This window comes from Garra rufa, chromosome 14 (genome assembly GCF_049309525.1).
Source record: "Garra rufa chromosome 14, GarRuf1.0, whole genome shotgun sequence".
Taxonomy (NCBI): Eukaryota; Metazoa; Chordata; class Actinopteri; order Cypriniformes; family Cyprinidae; genus Garra; species Garra rufa.
In genome coordinates this window covers 17,903,149-17,927,398 of record NC_133374.1, presented here as the reverse complement: position 1 = coordinate 17,927,398, position 24,250 = coordinate 17,903,149, and the positions used below count along the sequence as shown (strand labels likewise).

At 35.5% G+C, this 24,250-nt stretch overlaps 1 protein-coding gene across 1 annotated transcript; it reads left to right on the top strand.

Annotated features, from left to right (window-relative positions):
- Positions 1 to 1,419: 1,419 nt before the first annotated feature.
- Positions 1,420 to 24,082, top strand: tbx4 (T-box transcription factor 4). Its single transcript, XM_073818094.1, has 9 exons — positions 1,420 to 1,749; positions 4,924 to 5,069; positions 5,257 to 5,351; positions 11,598 to 11,717; positions 15,101 to 15,248; positions 20,686 to 20,838; positions 20,918 to 21,006; positions 21,088 to 21,323; positions 22,846 to 24,082. Exons 2-9 carry the CDS (start codon positions 4,926 to 4,928, stop codon positions 23,490 to 23,492), a joined length of 1,632 nt encoding a protein of 543 aa, XP_073674195.1. The 5' UTR covers positions 1,420 to 1,749; positions 4,924 to 4,925; the 3' UTR covers positions 23,493 to 24,082.
- Positions 24,083 to 24,250: the final 168 nt, after the last annotated feature.

Genomic DNA, 24,250 nt, shown 5'->3' with positions numbered 1-24,250 from the left:
CATTCATTTGGTCATGTCACCAGTAGATATAAGTCAAGGCTCCCACGGCCCTCGAACTTCTGCAGGTGATTTATTGATCTTTCAGCCTCGTGCTTCGAGCCATTTACTCTAAAACCGCAACCATATTTCACTGGAAATACTAGGACGTTCAAACAAAATCCTTTGTAGATTTTAAATTCAAACATGCGCACATATAAAAGCGGAACAAATATGCGAAAAAATCGAATTATTTTAAACTGTGAAAATGATAGAAAACTCATGACATACAAAATCAAAAATGACATCGTTATACAGACTGTTTATGCCCGAGCATGAAAATTCAATTCTTCAATTAAAGGCACTTGGATCACTTAAAATGTTGAGTAACGAAACTTCTTCAAACTGTTGCGTCTCTGTTAAAACATTTATCACATCCTAGTATAAAGATCTGATGATAATAATTTTGGTATAATGTGTGATCACTGATGGGATAATGTGTGATTTTTGGATGTGTGATGGTAAAGATGTGTGATAATGACATTTTGACAGAACAAGGCTTGAACTTGAAAAATGACAGAAAAACAACATGACAAAAAATGTCTTGGACTTGATTAATGACAGGAAAAAGTCTTGCCTTGCTAATACTCAATTCAAATGAATTCAAACTAATAATTCAAATAATAACCAGTATGGAATTGGTAATGACAGAATAAAGCTTCTCATGATGTGAAATTCTGCAAATTAAATTGATTTATAATCTTAAAATTGTCACTTTTCTGTCCTGGTAGAATTCTTTTTCTCATTTCCATTAAAATGCAAATGTCATGGAAATTAGATTTTTTTTTTTTTTTAACAACTCAAGTGTTGTCTAAAATTGAAGACAGTGAGACATTCTCTCTCTCTCTCTCTCTCTCTCTCTCTCTCTCTCTCTCTCTCTCTCTCTCTATATATATATATATATATATATATATATATATATATATATATAACATGACAAACTGGGAGGAATGCAAAGTTGAATTTATAAAATAATAATATATTATAATGGAAACAGATCTGGGTGGTGAACTAGCCGAAAATAGAATATCATAGTTCAACATTTATAGAACAAATACAAACAACAACAAAAACACAAAAAATAAATTTTTCTTCAAAATCGTCTTAGAGGAAAGGACACGTTTACCCACCAAAAATCATTTCAAATGTTCTTTTTTGTCCTGATACTTGTGGTATTTTGAATACCTGCATTTTATACTATTCATGCGGGGGAGAGAATAAGGAGAGGAGGCTACAAGTCAAGTTTTACGATGAATAGACTTGCTTTCCTCGTGAGAGGACCGTTCGTGAGTGAACCCTGCGCATCGGGTTGTCTCGGGTTTGGTGTTATTGAGAGCAACGTCAGCGATGAGGCGCGGGGGGAAGGAGGGAATGAGTGAATGAGCCAAGATATTCACCCCCGTGCTTTAACAATTCAAGCTGTTCTGCGGATACTTTGTGTTTCCAAGAAAACATCACGTAGTGACCATTCGCCTCTGAGACGGGCACTCACCGGTGTTACCTCGAGGCTCGCGGCGGTATTTGAACAGAAACAGACTCTGGGGAAGAGACAGCTCTGTCTGCTCATTATCAGATACAGGGGATGCTGAGCTGCTACTAGTGCACTGGACTCAACGCCACACCGGGACGTAACTTCCTGCTGTAATGTCGCAGAGGACAAATTATTGCGATTTGGAATGATATGGAGGATTTCAGAACATAATATTTTATGAGGTAATATTACATTTGTTCTCAGTAGGTCACATCATGCTGCTTTGAAATCCTTGTGCCGGACTGAACCCTCACTTATGTGTGGCGGTAATGCGATTAGACGCAGTTGATCTATCCTTCTTTATCAAATTAAATGATCAACGAGAAGGCGTCAGTCCTTCGCAAATAAAACCCTGGATAGAGCTTTTCGTTAACAATATCTGAAGATCGCCTTTGCATGTGATGTAAACAACGCAGCCTGAAGTTCATATAAACTGTAGCCATTATGTTGTTTTTATTATGATTTCTAAAAAAAAAAACACTATAGACTTGTACAGGCCTTAATTCTTTATTTGATGTTATCTTTTACTACAACACCTCATGTATTTGCATGTAACGTTGTAAACGTAATCTATAGTCTGTCAAAAGAAGGCACTGCGGCCTGTATGTGCGTTCTCGCTTAATATTTTAAACGAATTGTTGGGTGCACATTGTTTACATGCATAAACATCTGATAAAGCAGATACTTTTGATCTTGTTCGTGTCAATCTGATCCATCCTTTTGCCGGGAGGGATGGAGCAGACCTAAAGGCCTTAAAGCATCAGCTTAATTCATTCGAATGGCATAGTGCTCGGTAAACAATAAGACAAATATCTCTTATTTAGACGCTAATGTGCGAAATAAAAAAATAAAAAAATTAATAAATAAAAAAATACACGTTATCGCAAACAAATGGAATGACGTGAATGCAAAAGAACAAAAATATTCACATACGTATACGGCATAACTGGCCATTTTAAACAGATTTTTGTTTTTGTTCATTTATTTTTGTTTCTCCTATTTAATTCGAGTTCGCTGAAATTTCGGAATAAATTAACAATCAAGAAATCACTTATTTGTACACAATAGGCCTAATTCAATAAACAATCAACAAGAAAATATACCATTAGTTGCACAACGAAAATGCAATGCACAACTAAAATAAAATTATATCACGACCAGATAGCAAGAATTAATACCGTTATCACAGTTAATATTTTTCTTCCAGACTTATTTGTAAACATAATCAAAAACCAATCGAAAAGGAAACAATATATGTTAAACCGGACCATTTGTGTTATAAACAGACCTGATAATAATCATTTTTAAGCTCAAATCCTATTTAATTCCAATGGCTAAAGGGCACCTGAAAGGGGATACATTTCCAGTATTTTTCATGTTCTCTCTTTGATTGTGTCAAAATGACAGTGACAAATTTTGTGCAGTCATGGGATATGTTAAAAATAAATGTTCAAAATAGAATCCAAAAATGCCATAAATTCCAAAACCATTTATATAGAACTGAGAAACCAATACATTATTCTTAGAAGTCTATAATAAATCAAGAATGCAATTTTTAATCTCCAAAGAAACGAGTAACTAACTTAAGAACCCTACATACAGCTAAAACGGTTCTTGATAAGAAGATAATACTTTCCTAAACCTAATGTGCTGCAAAATATAATTAAATTGCGTAGTCTGACTGTGTTAGTAGTGAACGGGCCTGTTCTCTAACACACACTGTATTCAGTCTGGTACAGAACCAAAAGGAAAACCAAAAGATACTGGACCGTTATTAAAACATGCATCAAAACTGAATATCAAAACCAGATCTGGCTGATGGACTAGATGAAAACTCATCACGGTTCCAGGCAAGAGATTATTTCAGCTTTCCATATGGCATTTCAATGAACTGGGTGAATTCTGACCACAAAAGCATGGCCAATATAGAGCAGGCCATCCTCAAACAATTGTATTTTATTTATTTTTTTAAAAGTAGGGATAGTTGAAACTTGGTCAGCGTTGAACATTTTGGACAACAGGCTCTGGAAATAGCCAGCCAACCTTAGTGTGCACAGAGCAGTATCTGCCAGGAATAGTTTAGCGGATTATATGTCTGGGGTGACAGAGATGTAAACAGAGCTCTCGCTCACTGGGCTTAGTTAAACAGTGTAAGTGAAAGGCACATTTTGGACTGGAAAAGTCCAGGGTTGACTTGCTGTAGCCTCACGGTGCCTGTCAGACTTTATCTTTATTAGCTTTGGCAAATGCCTGGCCGAGTTTACACGGAATCCCGCTCTTCTCCTTTTATCTGAAGGGCGCACACTCACATTGTTTACATGCGTGAGATTAGGAGTGGGTGGGAGGAGGTGGATTTCACCATGAGAGCGGTTTGGTGTCCGCCGTGCAGATAGGCAGCATTTATGGAGGCACTGTGCTGTAGTACAGTAATGAGACATACCTCTGGTGTGATGTCTGAGCGTGAGCAGAGAAGGGGCGTGAGAGCGGGGCTAAGTTTCTGACCTCCCTTAATGGAATCAGCAGTGTTTAGCACGCTTCCATAAAACCGAGGTGCCCGAATGCTGCAAGTGTAAATATTTAATCTTGCGATACTTCAGAACAAACGGATCTCGACCCCTTTCCTTGAAATGAATCGGCCAGGCCATGTTATGAGGACAGACTTTCCCTCACCAAATGTAAATGTTAATGTACGCTATTTCTCAAAATTTGCAGCCTATGTCTTGTCTGTGTGTGTATAATCAATTACAGCAGACTATGAGAGAACAAAGAGGAACTATGGCATCTGTGGTATTTTCATTACACATATATCATTAGGTCGTTTTTAGCTTGTGTTAAAACCTCGGCGCAAGTTTAGTTTTTTCATTGGCTCATTTTCATTGTGTCAAATAAGTACACTCTTAAAAATAAAGGTTCTTTATTGGCATCGATGGTTCCATGAAGAACCTTGAACATCTATGGAACCTTTCAACTGCAGAAAACGTTCTTGATGGACAAAAAAGGTTCTTTAGATTTTTAAAGGTTCTTTGCAGAACCAAAAATGGTTATTTTATGGCATCACTTCATTTTGTAAGAGTGTATACAGTATTTTATATTTACATTTTACATAAATGGAAATAAATCAAGAAACAAAACCCAAACAGAGTGTGTATTAGTTTTTTGTAAAGAAAATTTTTATTGAAAATATTATTTTCTTAAGATCATAATCTTAAAGTATATATCATTTTTCACACCATTATGCCAGGTTTTTAGCAGAAAATAAAATAAAATATACAAGATGTTTGTCAAAAAAGTGTTCAGTTTTTAAAATTAATTGTGAATGTTGCTAATATTTAAACTAATTTTCTGTAATTTTACAGAAATGCTACAGGAGAAGGCCTCAGCTGTGGCTGATGAAGGTATGACTGTGGCCCAGTCGGGTGGGCGTCCTGAGCTTGCCAGTGATTCCTCACATTTGGGCCTGCCTACAACTCCCAGCATTCCCCAGAACAATGAGCCTGACCAGGTAGCCAATCATTTGCATTGTTTGTATGATGCCTGACATGTAGTTCTTCATAACATATATTTATTGCACACAAAATAAAATTAATTACTGATAAAAAAATGTATATATTTATTTCTACTTTTCACTTGAGCGGTATTAAGTGCCTAATTAAGTATTATTTATCTTTTTTGGTTGCGTGGACCGTCAGAACATTGAAAACATCAAAGTGGTTCTTCACGACAGGGAACTATGGAAGAAGTTCCACGAGGCTGGAACCGAGATGATCATCACCAAAGCAGGCAGGCAAGAAGTGCATAATTTCTATTTCCATTTCAATCCATCGACAAAAACATAACTAGGCCATCTCGCTTCTAGTAAGAAAAGCAAATGTGAAATCTTGTTTTACCAAGAGCCTCAGTCACATGAAATGCCACAGCGCTTTTAATGGAATGTTTATAAAATATTACGTGACCAAGGTAAAGCAAGGCTGAATTCCTGTGCCTACAAATATCTAATTGAAAACACAAACGGCTGCCCTGTGTGTTAGATTTAATGTGCCCTGTGGATTAAGAGCAGGACCCTGGATATTAAGCAGAGAATGAGTCAATGCTCTCTGCCAGTCTTAGCCAGCAGTTTCTCAGCGCTTCTCTGTGGAAAATGCAAAAGGTCACCACAATTTTTCTTTAATGCTGTAACATTGTGAGGGATGGGCTTCCCCCTGTCCAACTGATAAAGTGCTCCAAGAATCCTTAAACCCTTTGAAGAGCCAAAGCGCTGTTCAGTCGGACAGCTGCGCACAGAACAGGAGACTGTACTTCCACATAGTTCCAGCAACAGATGGGCTCATTTCATTTTACATACTTTAGTGTATAATGGACACCAGGCTCTGTTAAAGATGCTCAATATGTCAATCGAGCCATGAAGCAGGAAGAGCTTTTCACTGTTTCATTTTCTTTTTTTTGAGGGGATATGACTTGTAGGACATTAGACAGCCATTCAACTGAACTGTAAATCTTGAGAAAACTCACCAGGTTTCTTCACGATGGCTCCCATTACACAAAATTGAGGCCAATTTCATGCAATGATTCTCATCGTGGGCTTGTGTTACATAGCAGGCTTGAGCCATGTCTGCACGGTATACGCTGTTTGACAGTATAGGTTTACCCTGAAGAAGAATACACTCTTAAATAAAATGAATCGGGTGTAATATAGTAACCAAAATTGCTTATGACAATATTTTGCTTCTGTGAATTCCACAAACAAGGCGGAATCCAAAGAATAATATTATGTTGAAAAATTAGTGAAGACTAAAGCAGGTTTTGTAATCAAAAAGCGATTTTGTTTAGCATAAATGGTAAAACAATTACTAGCACTTTCCATGCGGAAAACATAGTGTTAAAGACATATTCTGGGTTCAGTACAAGCTTATTTAACAGGATTTGTGGCATAAAGTTGATTACCACAAAAAATAATTTCCACTCGTTTGAAAGAAAAAAAAATCTGGGTTTACATTGAAAGCAAATGGGGCCAATTTGTAAACATTAATATACTCCCTTTCAATAGTTCAGCCACAAGATATAAACAGTGTGTGTTAATGTAATTTTAGTGTGAAAAAAATTGCTTACCAACCATTTCTGTGCAAAGTTTTATCCAATTTGAGAAGTTCGTTGACTTGACAACATAACAGCATGAAAAATGAAAGTGATGACATCTAAACAGCTTCACAGTTTAATAACACACAAGTTTTAACAGAGTTAAAGAACTAACATAATTCTGTTTTTAAATCCTCCAAAATTGGACCCATTTACTTCCAAGTGTTTTTTACACTCTTAAAAAATAAAGGTTCCAAAAGGCTATTTTTGCAATGATGCAATAGACGAACTATTCTTGGTTCCTCAAAGAACCTTTCAGTGAACAGTTCTTTAAAAAACACTTTGAAAAACATTTTAAAAATCTAAAGATACTTTTTCAACTATAAAGAAACGTTTCTGCATTTGAAAGGTTGCATGGATGTTCAAGGTTCTTCATTGAATCATTGATGCCAATAAAGAATCTTTATTTTTAAGAGTGTACTCAACATTATGTATGCTGTCGATTGAACTTAACTTGTATTGAACTCAAAATATTCCTTTGAAGAACTGATGAAACTTAACTGAACTCCGCTACAACATGCGCATACGTGTCTTCGGCCCAGCACCAAGCATGACTATTGAAAGCAGCCGGCTGGTGTTAGTTGTACACAGCCCGTCAGAGTAAGCATCAGCGAGGCTGATGAGAGAAGCACGGTGCCCCGTTAGATTGCGTCTCCCAGGCCCTAAAGGACCTCTCTTGCTTCATCATCGAGTGCCTTTTGATCTAGGCGTTCTGCCGACTCTTTCAGATAGCATGAATCACTGAAAGCTCAGGCGTGCATAAGCGCTAAAAGAAACAGCTGGCATAATGCGCACGCTGACACCGATATGATACACTTTCGTACTTGCCATTTCTCAATGTCATCCTCACACATATAAACTCAAGAGCAGGCCCACCCATTAACAGTGCTTTTACTGAGATAACAACAAAAATAATCATATCACTTTGAGGAATTTCACTCCCATGGATATCTACAAACTTGACATGTAATATATATCAAAAAAATTTATTGTATCATCTATCCATCTATCCATCTATAAGGGATATTTCCTCTGAGGAGGCAGGGGAGGCAGTGTCTCCTTAAAATATTGAATGAGAAAAAAAATTGTATAAAAATAAAACAACACTAATATTATCAAATATAACATTAAAAAGTGTACATATTACCAGCAGGTGAAGCAGGTAAAGCCCATATCTCTCTCGCCTCCCCTGAGCCCACTGAAGTTTAACAGACTCCCTAAAGCGTGCGGTGGGTTTGTTGGGCGGTAATTGAGAATGAATAAGGAAAGTCACGTGAGGGGAGGCAATGCCTCCATCAAGATATGACTGGATAAGACTGATTATGTTCGGCTGTGATTGGTTCATGTGATAAATCCCGCCTCTTGTGTTCGTGCGATTTCCACATTTGCAAATTAGTCTAAATGAACAATATAATAGCATTAATGGGCAGACTAAGTAAACAACCCACTTAGATATAACCACTATGTTATGTCAAAAAAAAAAAAAAAAAACTCAGGTAACTAAGCAACAGAGCGTCCGTTAAAGAAGCAGTTATGACGAAGTAGTCCCAAAGCTTGCCTACTATTCTGCTACATACTCAAAAGTATGTACTTTTCTTCACAAAAAGAGTACATACTTATAGGGCATAGTATAAGTAGGCGAATTGGGACGCAGCAAAACAAACCACAGTGAACATGGACAAAAAAGCTGATGGGACCGCTTTGGTTGGCCCTGTGGATGGGAAATTTTGTTATAAAAAAACGAATGGATGGAAGCGTCGATAAGAGCATGGTTGTGTGCAAGCTATGCAACAAGGAATTCGCATATCACCGCAGCACATCGAGCCTATTGCTACACTTAATGGCAATATTGCACTGGTCTGTTGGACTTGGTTGAACAAAAATAAACAATATTTTGTTGCTTAAGCTTATGTATTCAGTCATTATTCAATGGTATACTAAAAATCCATATAAAAAAAACGTACTTTTCACTGTTCTCAGGTCAAATATTTATATGCGATTAAAATGCGATTAATTTCGATTAATTAATTACAAAGCCTCTAATTAATTAGATTAAATTTTTTAATCGAGTCCCGGCCCTAATATATTTATATATATATATATATATATGATGGTGAATAAATGATGACAGACTATCACTTTAAGCAACAAGAGAAAGAAGGAAATGTTGCACACAGCTGTTGCACCATGCCAAGGACAGCGCTACAACGTGACTACCTACAGCAACAGAATACTGTCACAGAGCCACTGTAAGGCCCCTTTAGACATGCAATGTGATATGCTGTGGCAGCCATTATGTCAAAGTGTTGCATAAATGGAAAGAGCATTACACATCCCTCAAGTGTTTACATGTGAGTCTTGAGTAAATGAGTTTTACTCAAGATTTATTACATCCTCACTGTTAGTACTGTAAATACTGAAGTTAATTTTTCCTAACCGTATTTTCTTAACATGAATAATTTATTTGAGATAGATTTGCATATTTTGAAAACGTCTACATGTGCAGTACATGAAGCTACACAAGAATTCTTTTTACAGTACATTTTATTTAGTTTATTTATTTATCTAGTTAATGCAACAGGTATCATAAAACATTAACACAGGTAACTAAAAATTAATAATATTTTACAGCATTTAGATTCATGTAAATACACATACACTTTTTTTTAAAGAATTATTTTCTGCTTACCAAGCCTGCATTTATTTGATCCAAATACAGTAAAAGTAGTAACTGTGAAATATTTTTACTATTTAAAATAACTGCTTTCTATTTGAATGTATTTTAAAATGTAATTTATTCCTGTGATCAAATCTAAATTTTCAGCATCATTACTTCAGATCCTTTAGAAATCATTCTAATATGCTGATTTGCTGTTCAAGAAACATTTATTATTATTATTATTATTATTATTATTATTACTATCAATATTTAAAACAGTTGTGTACATTTCTTTCAGGATTCTTTGATGAATAGAAAGATGCAAAGATCCGCATTTATCCAAAATAAAAAATTATTTAGCAAGGATGCTTTAAACTGATCAAAAGTGATGATAAAGACATTATAATGTTAGAAAAGATTTCTAGTTCAGATAAATGCTGTTCTTCTGAACTTTCTATTCAACAAAGAATCCTGAACAAATTCTACTCAGCTTTTTTTAACATAATAATATAATAAAAAATGTTTTTAAGCAGCAAATCAGAATTTTAGAATGATTTCTGAAGGATCATGTGACTGAAGAAATCATGCTAAAAATTCAGCTTTGAAATCACAGGAATAAATCACATTTTAAAATATATTCAAATAGTTGTACTTTGGATCAAATAAATGGAGGCTTGGTGAGCAGAAGAGACTTCTGCTCATTTGAAACATTTCAAATCTTACTGTTCAAAAACTTTTGACTGGTAGTGTATACCAAGTTGTATAAATGTATGTATTACAAAAGAACATAATAAACAATTGCATACATGTATAAATTGCCTATACAATTCTATAAAAATGTGTTAGTTCATGATACCAAATGCATTAACTAATTGAACCTAATTAAAAAGTGCAACGGAACCAACAGCAAAATAAGATAGTGGATCATTTTTGTAATCATTGGCATAGATGCATAAGAAAAAACAGCATCATCGGAACATTGCCTAGTGGACAGGTTTGTTTAAGATGTTCCTGATGGCTTAAAGCACCTCTTTTGCAGTCTCTTGCCCAGAGTGATTTACATTGATTGGATTGCAGGCCTGGGGCAGACATGGAGCTTTGCCTTTCCCTGAGCTCTTCCTCTGGGTATTAGAGGTAGTGCTTTCAGAGAACCTTTTACAAAGTGCAGACCTGAGCAGCTCTGCATTTGCAAACGCAATGAAGTGATTCAGTTCAGGGCACATTTATTTGCCGTAATAAATGTATGACGGCTGGTGGGACCCTTTGGAAAGCCTCAAAAAAGTAATGCACTGCAGTGGAACTTTTGGTGCAACAGGGCTGTTTAGCTGCCCGCTGTTTAAAAGACCTGCCATTAAAAAAGCACTCAGGGTTTATAAGGGGACTCGATCTTTTTGCAACTTTGAGATGAGAGAGCCTTTTGGATATTTCACGTGAAGAGGTCATCAAAGGTAGCTCCGTTGATTTGTTTTATGACAGCGTCTGCTGTATTAGCATATTCTGTCTGTCATCTCAGAGATCCTACATTTTACAGAGCGGCTTCTTCAAAACAAAGTCAATCCCTCAAAATATATATCTGCCCAAAAGCAAATCAATCCCAGGTACAGTTCATGACTCCTTATATGGGGTTGTCGAGGATAACAGTTAAATTTTATGCTTTAGGTTTTATGATTTTTTTTTTGAAGTGTAGCCTTTTATAGTAGAGCCATTTGCGAGAGATGATTTGCAGAGGATTTTGAGCATGGGGATGCTTGAGCATGCATGTCTTCTTTGAGATTTAAGTGACCTTTTGTGCTTCTTAAACAACTAATCTGTCCTAAAAACAGGTTAAGCTGTTATCTGATCGCTAATCGTGTACTCATCCGCTCAAAACAAACACTTCCCGTGATTCTCTTGCACTCGAGGCCTGTTAAAACCCTCTAAAGAGCCGATAAGACAGACTCATCCGTGCTTACTGTCAGTGCTCAGCTGTTGCACACGCACCCTGGGCGTAAGTCGTTCGGAGGAAAAAGCTGTTCCTGTAATGAGCAATAACGACGACATTGAGATACCTGAACGACACAAATGAGATAAGCCTGCGTAGATGCGATTGAAAGAGAATGACCTCAGTGAGCGCAAAAGCGCATTAACAAGTTAACAAGTGAGATCTAAATGGCATTTAAGGACAAAACTACAGCAGTATGTAAAAAGAATGAACTTATATAAAAATGCCCTAATTTTACCCTTTGCACTCTTTTTTAGGCGGATGTTTCCCAGCTACAAAGTTAAAGTCACAGGAATGAATCCCAAGACCAAATACATTCTTTTAACTGACATTGTTCCAGCTGATGACCATCGGTACAAGTTTTGTGACAACAAGTGGTGAGTTTAACATTCTTTTGTCTATATTTAATGCTTAAACACAACAGAGTAATTAGAATAACCACATTTTGGAAAGTTGTTTTAAGGATACTTTATGCCTTGAGCATGCAATAGCAAATGTGACTGGATCAGAAAAGTGACTGATCCCTTGAGGCATCTGGACAAACACTTATCCAGATTACATTGCAAAGAGGCAAAAATTAGCATGTTTTATATTCTGCTGTCTCCTCCAGTCTATGTGATTCTAAGTTTGTTGACTTGAGTGGACAAATGGCGCCATTTGCACTGTATACACAGTACATTTCTGAACACTTAATACTCTAAGTAAACATGAACTGCCAATAAACTATATAATGGGATGTGCGGTATATATTGTCTATGATAATATCATAATTGTTGTTTAAACGACATGCGATTTGACATTATCAAAAACCAAACAAAACCACACCCAGCATACACTATGAGATTTACACTACCAGTCAAAAGTTTTTGAACAGTAAGATTTTAATGTTTTGTAAGGTCTTTTCTGCTCACCAAACCTGCATTTGATCCAAAGTACAGCAAAAAATTTAAAATATTTAGAAATATTTTTACTATTTAAAATATCTGTTTTCTGTTTGAATATGTTTTAAAATGTAATTTATTTCTGTGATTTCAAAGTTGATTTTTTAGCATCATTACTCCAGTCACATGATCCTTCAGAAATCATTCTAATATTGTGATTTGCTGCTAAAAAAAACATTTATTGTTATTATTTTAAAAACAGCTGAGTAGAAATTTTTCAGGTTTCTTTGATGAATAGAAAGTTTAGAAGAACAGCATTTATCTGAAATAAAAAGCTTTTGTAACTTTATGTGTCATTATGATCACTTTTGATCAATTTAAAGCAATTAAAATCAATTTAAAGCATCCTTGCAAAATAAAAGTATTACTTTCTATCATTTCTATAATCCCCAATAAAAAAGGTATACTGACTACAAGCTTTTTGAATGGTATATTGTTACAAATTAGATTAAAAAATACATTACATTGTTACAAAAGCTTTTTATTTCAGATAAATGCTGATCTTTGGATTTTTCTATTAATCAAAGAATCCTGAAAAAATGTACTCAATTGTTTTAAATATTAACAATAATAATAATAGTAAAAAATGTTTTTTGAGCAGCAAATCAATATATTACAATGATTTCTAAAAGATCATGTGATACTGAAGACTGGAGTAATGATGCTGAAAATTTAGCTTTGATCACAGGAATAAATTACATTAAAAAAAATATTCAAATAGGAAAGAGTTATTTTAAACAAAATAAATGTTGCTGCTTTTGCTGTACTTTAGATCAAATAAATGCAGGCTTGGTGAGCAGCAGAGACTTCTGTAAAAAACATTAAAACTCTTACTGTTCAAAAAGTTTTGACTGGTAGTGTAGGTTAGATTACTGCATGACCACATTTATAAAATTCCCATAAAATTTAAGATAAGGTTGCAAATATGCCCCCGCATGACTTTTATGTCTTTTATTTATATGAACTGATATAGTTAATATCACACAAAGAGTACAGTTTTTCTCCAAATATCAGTACGATTGCAAATGTCCTATTGATTTTTTTAAAACAGTCCAGTAAACAAGAAGTTAATATTAATTGACTTATACTTTAGACACAAGTTCCTGTTTTCACTCTATTTTGACAACAAAAATAGTTTCAAACAAAGCGACAGCAGAAATGTTTTGCCATTTGAATGAAACGGTTGAATGAATGATTCAATGACTCACTCATGCAGTGATTTGAAGCAACCTACTGGTGATTTTAGGTTTAGTATATTTTCCCCAAAAAATCATGTCAAATATCAGTATTGAATAAAATGGAAGTACAATAACAGCAAAATTTCAGAAAATATTGAGATATAATTTTTGTAATTTTCACACATACTGCTATATAATATAATATAATAAAATATATTGTATTATATTATATTATATTATAATATATGTGACCCTGGACCACAAAACCAGTCTTAAATAGCACGGGTATATTTGTAGCTAAGCCAAAAATTCATTGTATGGGTCAAAATTATTGATTTTTCTTTTAGGCCAAAAATCATTAGGATATTAAGTAAAGATCATGTTCCATAAAGATATTTTGTACATCTACTACCGCAAATATATCAAAACTTATTTTTTTATTAGTAATATGCATTGCTAATAACTTTAAATGTGATTTTTTTTGCACCCTCAGATTCCTGCTTTTCAAATAGTTGTAATAAATGTTGGCAAAAAATTGTCCTATCTCAAACCATACATCAGTGGAAAGCTTATTTATTCAGCTTTCGAATGATGTATAATTCTCAATTTTAAAAAAAGACCCTTATGACTGGTTCACATATGTAATATAATATAAAATAAAAAATATAAATTATATTATTTGTTTCATTATCAGTATAGAAAGTTTTATCTTTACTTTGCATTCATAAATATAATGTTAGTAAATAATTAACAACAAAGAATGTTTTGGCCTGGTTTCTATCAGTCTTGTCATAAAATGAGAATTTATCCAATAAAACACTTTTGCAAAGGTTAACACTGAAGGAAACTTAAATTGCAGCCATATTTATTAGCAAACAATGTGCAGTCTGCATCAGTTTATCCGTGCATTGCTAGCTAGTTCTGGCTGTGGACTGTCATTAGCACACAGTTAATTACTTTAGGCCGGGGCAGGCAGTCTGTCAAAACCAATGGGCTTAAAACAGCTGGGCTATGCATGCCGTCCTCTTTGTGACCCTGTGCCTCTGGCAATGCCACTAGATATGGGCACCATCCACCCATGCAACAATTGGCACCACGAATAAGTCAGATCTTGTTGTATCCATGATGGAAAAAATAAAATAACGATGGCACGCAAATCTCAATGAATTGCATGTTTTGTTTCGAGAACGAGTATTTTATGACCATTTTTCAAAATCTGCGGGAAAGACTGGAACTCCAGCATTTGCCAGCATCGGTTCTGGAGATCTTCAGCGACACCTTCGAGGCACACAATTAGCAGTGATGTTATGGTCAAAGCAGCCACCCCAAATCTTTGGGAATTACTCCCATAATGTCACGGACATAACCACTCGTGCTCTGAATCTGTCATTAATGTACAGATGTTCTGCATAAAGCCTTTTTGTAGCCTGACGCTATATCCTACAGAATTTGTGCAACACTGAAAAACAGTTTCCTTTTTAAAAGCGCCATGGCATGATGTCAGAGGTGCTGGAAAGCTGTGTAGCACTAGAGAAAATCTGGGGGACAGAGCCTAAATCACTACACCAACAACTCTAAGCTAACAGTCTTTTGCAAAAGTAAAAAACTAAAACTAAAAAATTCTCATTTTCTTTTCCATAGGATGGTGGCAGGAAAAGCAGAGCCTGCCATGCCTGGAAGACTCTACGTCCACCCAGACTCTCCTGCAACAGGGGCTCATTGGATGAGACAGCTGGTCTCCTTTCAAAAGCTGAAGCTCACAAACAACCACCTTGATCCATTTGGGCATGTGAGTGGCTGACATGCAAACAAATCTTTTTCTAAAAATCAGAACTTTGACATTTAAACTTTGGATTTGATGAATTGGATTTGATTACTAGGTGTACTAGGTGGGAGCCAAAACGCAGTGGACATAGCAATCAATCTTTTATTCGGTATTGTGACATACATCCAAAGTGAAACGGATTATCAAAAAAAAAAAAAAAAAAAGATGTGTAGGGTGGGGGCTTGAATAAAATAACCTGTAGCAGATCTATACAGGTGGACCTGGGGAAGGTGGAGGGTTTCAGAGGAAATGCCCAAAATGAAATGCCCAAGTGAATGCTACCCGCCATTTAAATAGCTGCAAGCTCATTGGTTGCGTACGCAACATGAACCAATCAGCTTGTGCCAAGTCGTATAACTCTGTGATATCACCAGTTACGTTAACAACCCGTCAGCCTGCGTCTTCTAGAGTTTCATAGCAGTACTAGGTATTTACACAATTTCAATACATTTTTTAAGGGGTCATCGGATGCCCATTTTCCACAAGTTCATATGATTCTTTAGGGTCTTAGTGAAGTCTCTAAAATACTTTGATTAAAAATTCTCAATAGTAGTATAAAAAACACGCTTTTACCTTGTCAAAATCATTTTATCGCATAGGCTCTTTAAATGCAAATGAGCTCTGCTCGCCCCGCCCCTCTCTGCTGAGGGATTACGAACTGTAATGTTTACTTTAGCCGCATTTAGCCGTGTTTATCGACGAAACTTGCCAACAAGCACATTATTAAGAAAGGCCATTTGCAAAGAGGCATAAAAAAAAAACTTATACGCACTTCTGCTGTGGGTGAAGCTGCATCACGAATGATTCACACGAACATAGATGCATATGTAGATCAGGATCGGCGCTTTCCTTTTAAAATGAAAGTAACGTTCTCCTTTGCCTCTTAAGCGGCTCAGATGTCGGGAGTAAATGACGACTGCTATGTTCATTATTACATCCAACAATAGAACACCTCAATCACTTAATTAGAGTTTTGCTCTGCACCTGAGTCACACAATGGCGATCGTATTCGGACTGTTTCAGCTCGGTGAGGGCGGGTCTAATGTAAGACGCTCATGTCAATCAACTGTGTTTCGTCACAATGACAAGAAGCTGAGAACGACCTGATTTTAAAATGGGGATATTACTTTTAAAGATAAAAAAAAATACTACTGGGTGGATTTTTATCATTGTAGGGTGGTTGTGTATACAAACTGCCAACACACATTAATGTTCAAACAACATGTAAAAGTTAGTTTTGCATCCGATGACCCCTTTAATCAACCTCTCAAAATTAAATTGGAATTGGAATTCTGCAACCTGTTCAGTTCAAAATGAATACACCTCATGTGAGAGCTATGGTGAGAGGGTCATCTTGAGAATGTAGAAGAAAGGAGAAGAGAGACAGTGGAGCAGAGGTGAGGAGTCTGACCATGGCAGCGCTGCCCAAAGGAGCCTGTGGACCTAGCTTGTCTCATGCAATAACATCAGAAGCAAGCTCATTAGGTTCATAACCTGTCAGAACGGCACAAAGTTGGCCTGTCAGGATTAGTTGAATGCCTAGGAAGTGATAAGGGCGAGTAATGAGCTCGGAAAGTGGTTGCTAAGCTCCACTGACGCCCACAACAGCAGGGACACCGTGGCTGGCCGAAAGCCCCAATACAGGCCGCCACTGTAGCAATGCTAGTGCTCACCACACAAGTCACAGTCAAAACATACACTAAAGCTAGAAGTCAGAGATATTAAAATTAGTGTTCTAATAATTATTTTTATGTGATTAAAAAATGATGTGACACTGAAGACTGGAGTAATAGCTGCTGAAAATTCAACATTGCTATCACCGGAATAAATATATATATATATTTATATATATACACACACACCGCAGTTCAAAAGTTCGGGATCAGTAAGATTTTTATTGTTTTTCAAGTCTCTCAGGCTCATCAAAGGTACATTTACTGTATTTGGTCCAAAATGCAGAAAACAAATGCAGTATTGTGAAATATTAAATAATTAATGGTTATCTAAAATATAATTTATTCCTGTAAAAGATGCAAAGCTGAATTTTTAGCATCATTACACCAGTCGTAAGTGTCACATGACCCTTCAGAAATTATTCTGATATGCTGATTTATTATTATTGTTATCAATGTTTTTGGAACCTGTAATAGTTTTTTCAGGATTCTTTGATGAATAAACAGTTAAAAATAACAGCATTTATTCAAAATATACACCTTTTCTAACTATATGTCTGTACTATCACTTTTTATCAATTTAACACATCCTTGGTGAATAAAAGTTAATTTCTTTCGAAGAAAGAAAGAAAGAAAAATGTTACTGACCACAGACTTTGAACAGTAGTATATATTGTTACAAGATTTCTATTTAAATAAATGCTGTTCTTTTTATTGTTTTAATCATCAAAGAATCCTAAAAACAATATCACAGGTTCCAAAAAAATGTACATGTACCTTTTAAGCAGCACAAGTGTTTCCAACATTGATAATAAATCAGCATAATAGAATTGATTTCTGAACGATCATTTGACACTGAGGACTGGAGTAACGATGCTGAAAATTCACCTTTGCATCACAGGAATAAATTATATTTTAAAATATATTAAAATAGAAAACCACTAATTAAAATTTTAATAATATTTCACAATATTACCGTTTTTGTCAGTATTTTTTAAATCAAATGAACACAGTCTTGATGTGCAAAAAAAAAACTTTATAAAACATTAAAAATCTTACTGATTATTTTTTTTTAATGGCAGTGTATTGTTCTTTTTTTCTTTTTTGTTTAAGGATTAAATGCATACTTCTTTCAAAAACATAAAAAATCTTACCAACCCTAAATGTTTGGCCAATATACTGAATATACAATATTGGCCAATACATACAAAAAAAAAAAAAAAAAAAAAAAAAAAAACATCCAATAATAACTGATAACCAATATGGTACCAAAACATAGTGAATTCTTGAGAAAAGCTGTTCCATAACACACAAACATTAAATTAAGACCTCAGTGTGTCAAATGATTTAAAAGCGTCACAAGATCAAATTCAAAAACTTTTTTTTCAGTACACTTAATTATATAGCTACTTTTACCATAGAGTATATTTTTCAGAAAGTATGGATGTTGTGATTTATTGGCATTTCCACTACACCATGCTTTGCTTTCCTTTGCTAGGCCACTGACTGCACAGACACCCAACACCCAACAATATTTATAATCTCTCTGTGGACTGAACATGCAGGAATTTTTCAGTACAGAGCCATCTAGCTTTAAGGTCACATGACACTTCTATTCCCCAAAATAGACCTTAGATTATAAGAAAACAGAGATGAAAGGCAAGGGCCAGCCTCTGAGTCTGCATTGATCTGACAAAGGTGCTTGATTAATATACTTGGACAGCACACATCCCTGTATCTGAATCATCAATGCAGCTCGTATCACATGGTATTACCTCAAGACGCCAGCCAGCCAACCAGGCAAAGGTCACATGTGTCTGCACTCACCCAATGAAGCGCTCAAACCATTCGTTTGGCTGGGGCTACCGTCTGTCTGAGATGGGGGATTGACCTGAGGTTGCCCTCTGTGCACTAGTGCTCCTAACTCCTCTTTAAAAAGTGCAGTTACGAGGAAAGCTGCCTCACTCTCTGTCTGCGAGTCGACATAACAAAGGGAAAGGCCTTGATGCTTATTGGCCCTGACAGAACTGTGTTGGGGATGACCCTAACTAAACGCTTCACTGAACACCGAACACATGGACGCACTGAGCAGACTGGTGCTAGAACACTATGATCAAACACACATACACAAAGGATCCAATTGGATTAACTGCATGCGACGCAGAACAAAACCTCTTGACATATTTATTGATCCTGTCAGGTTAACATTTACTGTACATTAACAGCTTCATTAGTGTTTAACATACAGTTTTGTACTTTTGGAGACTCCCTAAAACCTACAATATATGTGTAACAGGATCATACATCACAGTTAAATGTAAAAAGTATTGTAGGAATAATAAGAAATGTACCTTGAGTATCTGAAGGATTATGTGACACTGAAGACTGGAGTAATGATGCTAAAAGCTTTGCAATCACAGGAATACAATTTTAAAAATAATAATAAAAATAGATATTAAAATAGATATCAGTTCTTTTAAATTGTAAACATATTTTGGAATATTACTGTTTAGTGTATTTTTAATTAAATAAATGCAGCCTGTGTGAGCATAAGAGATCTTTAAAAACATTAAAAATATTACAACCCCAAACCTTCATAATCCTTTAATATATACTTTAAATATCAAAATAAAATATATTCAAAATTATCATATATCATATATATTTGTATAGTTATATTTTACTATTTTATAGAGTCCAAACCCTGACCCTTGCACTAAACCTAATAGTCAAAAGATTTTTAATGTTTTTTAAAAAAAAAGTCTCTTCTGCTCACCAAACCTGCATTTTTTTTTAGAAAAAACTGTAATATTGTGAAATAGTTTTACTATTTAAAATAACTGCTTTATATTTGAATATATTTTAAAAATGTAATTTATTCCTGTGATGCAAAGCTGAATATTCAGCATCATTACTCCAGTCTTTAGTGTCACATGATCCTTCAGAAATCATTCTAATATGCTGATTTGCTGCTCAAGAAACATTTTTATTATTATTATTATTATCAATTTTTGAAACAATTAAGTACAAAAATTCAGCTTTTAAATCACAGGAATAAAAAAAAAAACATTTAAAAATATATTTAGATAGAAAACAGTTGTTTTAAATAGTAAAAATGTTTCAAAATGTTACTGTTTTTGCTGTACTTTAGATCAAATTAATACAGGCTTGGTGAGCAGAAGAGACTTTTTTTTAAAAAACATTAAATATCTTACTCTTCAAAAACTTTTGACTGGTAGTGTAGCTATTTTTAACTGTGATGAAACTTAACATATTTATGTCATTGATTAAATACATAATAAATCAACTAAATAAATTAATATTCTGCAACCCTAAAATGATTCATTGACATTTATACATATCTAAAATTGTTCATATGTAAAGTGCTGTCAGTCTGGTAATAATATACTTTTCAAATGTATGAAAATGTACATGTGCTAGACAGGGTTGCCAGGTCTGTGTAACAAAAACTATAAAACCAGCCCAATTGCTACCCAAAAATTGCCCAATCATGGCCAAAACCAGCCTAATTGTGTTCTGGGGGAAATTGGCTATAAGAAATCACTCCAAAATTGCATAAAAAAATGTGACAACAAAATAAAAGTAGCCCAATTTTGTGAACTTGGCTACACTGGTGCTATGAACTTTGCATTTGTATACTAAAACAACAGAACGTTTCTGTTTTGTTAATATACTACCCTAATGTAGCATTGCATTTCTATTCTCAGATCATCTTAAACTCGATGCACAAATACCAGCCCAGGTTACACATTGTGAAAGCTGATGAGAACAATGCCTTTGGCTCTAAGAACACGGCCTACTGCACTCACGTCTTCCACGAGACAGCTTTCATCTCTGTGACATCCTATCAGAACCATAAGGTACACACAATAGTGTCTCAAACTTGCAGTTATTTTGTAAATACACTACAATTACTAACTTGTTTGTTTTTTCTTATAGATCACCCAGTTAAAAATCGAGAACAATCCTTTTGCCAAAGGTTTCCGGGGCAGCGACGAGGGCGATTTGCGTGTGTCCAGACTTCAAGGGTAAGATTATCATTTAAAATATGCTGCATAATGTAGCAAATAGATGATCTGATCTTACTGATCAAGTGCCCCTTTTCCTAGGAAAGATTACCCTGTGATTTCTAAAAACATGGTCCGGCAGCGGCTTATCTCATCACATGGCCATCTGTCAGGAAAACTGGGTGCAGGTGTGCTGAGTAGCCACCCGCAGGTGCTTTCTCACTATCAGTATGACAGTGGCGTCCCTCTACCGAACTCCGATTCCCAGGAAGCGCTCTCCAACTCTTTCCCATCTAGCCGGGAATCAAGCCTTCTTTACCACTGCTTCAAGCACAGAGGTACAGGGCTGTGGCAACCACCTTATTTGCCACAAACATATAAATCCTAACTAGGGATGGACAATATGCAACCTGGTCTCATGATGAAAACGTGCCTGTGGGAACGCGATATAGTACATATCACTGCAGTTTCCAACAGAAATGTCCACTGAGTGGTACTAAAAGTGTGTTCGTTTTTTTTTTTTTTTTGGTACATATAGGACGTTTTATGTGACGTTGGTTTTGTACGTGTTACCAAAATTCTGACTTGAAATGTCCGTTGAGTGGTGCTCTAATGCTCCGTGACGTTTTAAAATAACGTACCACCTGCACTACGCCTAAACCTACCCGATAGTATGAACAAAGGCGAATGTGATGTAAAAACGCAATCGCAAGCATGCCGTATTAGCTTGTTTTTCGATCCCTCATCTTTCAGCTCTTTCATTCGTACACAAGGATTCCGCATCCTAAGTCTAATTGCGTACCAGCTCAGCTACCGAGTAAGCTTGTTACGTCCAGAAAGCAAAACGTATGGAGCTGTAATCATAACTGTGTACGAAAACGATTACAAGTACTCGCTGTTTTACTGCATCCAGTGTTGATTTCTGTTGGAAACTACGTTCCCACAGGTACGTTTTCGGACAATATTAGTACCATATAGGTTATTGGTTGATATGTATTGGTATCAATCAGTTTTTATATTGCTCATTTTGTACATTTTTACATTTAGATTTCCTTTGAAATCATTTAACGTTCACTTAAAATTCATATTAAAAATGATAATTTCATAACATAAATGTAATCTTTAGTCAATCTCAAAATTATTTTTTCCTCTACTACACTGTTGCCTAAATTCACTTTTAGCATTTAAAATGATTAAAATCAGTAATCTAATGTAATATAATTAATATAATATAATATAATATAATATAATAATGTTCATAAAAATACAAAAACCCTAAATGCTATAATGTCTATAATTTCATGTGTAACATTTATAATGATCAAATTCAATAATTTTAAATGCTACAAATAAATCTGTGCATCACAACATTTTTTTTGTCTTTTAATAAATAATATAATATAATATAATGCATAATGTTCATCAAAATACAAAAAACACAAATGCTGTTATGTCTAAATTCACTTGTAGCATTTACAATGATCACATTCAATCTTTTTAAATGCTACAAGTAAATTTATGCATCATAACATTAGTTTTTTGTATTTTAATGAATAATATAATATAATATAATATAATGCATAATGTTCATCAAAATACAAAAAACACAAATGCTAATGTCTAAATTCACTTGTAACATTTAAAATGATCAAATTCAATTATTTTAAATGCTACATTAAATGTATGCATCATAACATTTTTTTTATTATAATATAGTATAACATAGTAATAACACTGATAAGATTATCAGCATGGGTGCATCCCTAATCCTAACACAAATTTTGACTAGCTGCACTTTTTATGAACTACTTGAGTACATTTTTTCAGAATTTGAAGAATTTTCATTATATCTTCTTTTAGATAACACAAGGCATTTGGAGCTGGGATGCAAACGCCCCTATCTTGACACAACAGCCTCTGCCGTTTCAGATGAGCATTACTTCCGCTCCCCTCCTTCCTACGACCCACCCCTGCTGTCCCATCCATACTGCAGCGAGGCGTTGGGCTCTAGAGAGGCATGCATGTATGGAGGAATGGAGGGAGAGGCAGGGGGCGCAGTGGGTGCCGACGACCTCCCGGCCCCCTCCCTGAACTGCAATATGTGGGCGTCAGTGCAGCCGTATCCTCGTTACGGCATGCAAACTGTGGAGGCAATGCCATACCAGCCCTTTCCCGCCCACTTCAACAGCACAGCCACCGCTGCCTCTGTGGTTCCCCACAACTCACCGTCCATGCAGCGTCCACATCCAGCACCTCCCGACATAGTCACGTTTACCACACAGCGGGTGCTGCCACCCACGCCGTCTTCAGCATCCTCCTCCCCCTCCGGCCCTGCCCCCCGTGATAGAGCACATTCCTCACTGTTTCATAGGAAGCCTGGATCGCCGTTACGTTCACAAAGGGATTTCACAGGATATCCAACCCATAGCCCTACTTCAACACGAGAACCAGCCTATCAGTACCAAACGGGCCTCAGCAGTGTTGGGCCGCACTGGACTGACAGTTAAAGAGTGATCCACAGCACCATCTACAACTATATTCCTCCTCAGCTAAGAGCAACAAACTCTCTCTAAGCAACAACTGCAATGAGATTATTTTTACATACAGCCATGATGCTAAATTGTAAAGCAAAGCCATAAATCTATGTAGCCTAATAGTATAGGAAGCCCACCGTTTGCGGCACTGTGTATTTATTTGAATTTGAGATACGACAAGAGTTAAAGTTCATGCGCAGGTGGTGAAGCGAAGCACAAATAGTGGACATAAAGATCTAGTTCACAAAAAAATGAAGAAAGATGGTCAGATGGTGACAGAATTTTCATTTTTGGGTGAACTGTCTCTTTAAGATGAACATTTCACTGCCGACTTTCTGTATTAAGCACAAAATGTGTGTGTGCCAATTGAAATTATGCTATGCTTGGGAGATTTTGTGATGAGTCAATGGATTATATTAAAACGTTTAGTTGTTAGTTAACCTAAACAGGCTTAGTTACTAAGGCTGCCTTTTTCCTCTTCAAATGTTAAAGTGTGCAAAACCTGTGCCAAGCCCAAAGATTGGTTGAGGTAATTTTCTGGGTGTTATTAATAGATCCTTATTATTTACTATTATTGCAATAAAGTTTTAAACAAAAAATATATTTTTTCCCATTTTATATATATTGCATTTAAATGGAATTTTCTAATGTACTCATGCTTTGCAATTGCTAATATATCTTTGTAATGCAACTCAAGCTATTAAATATTAAAACACTTGATCCTTAAAATC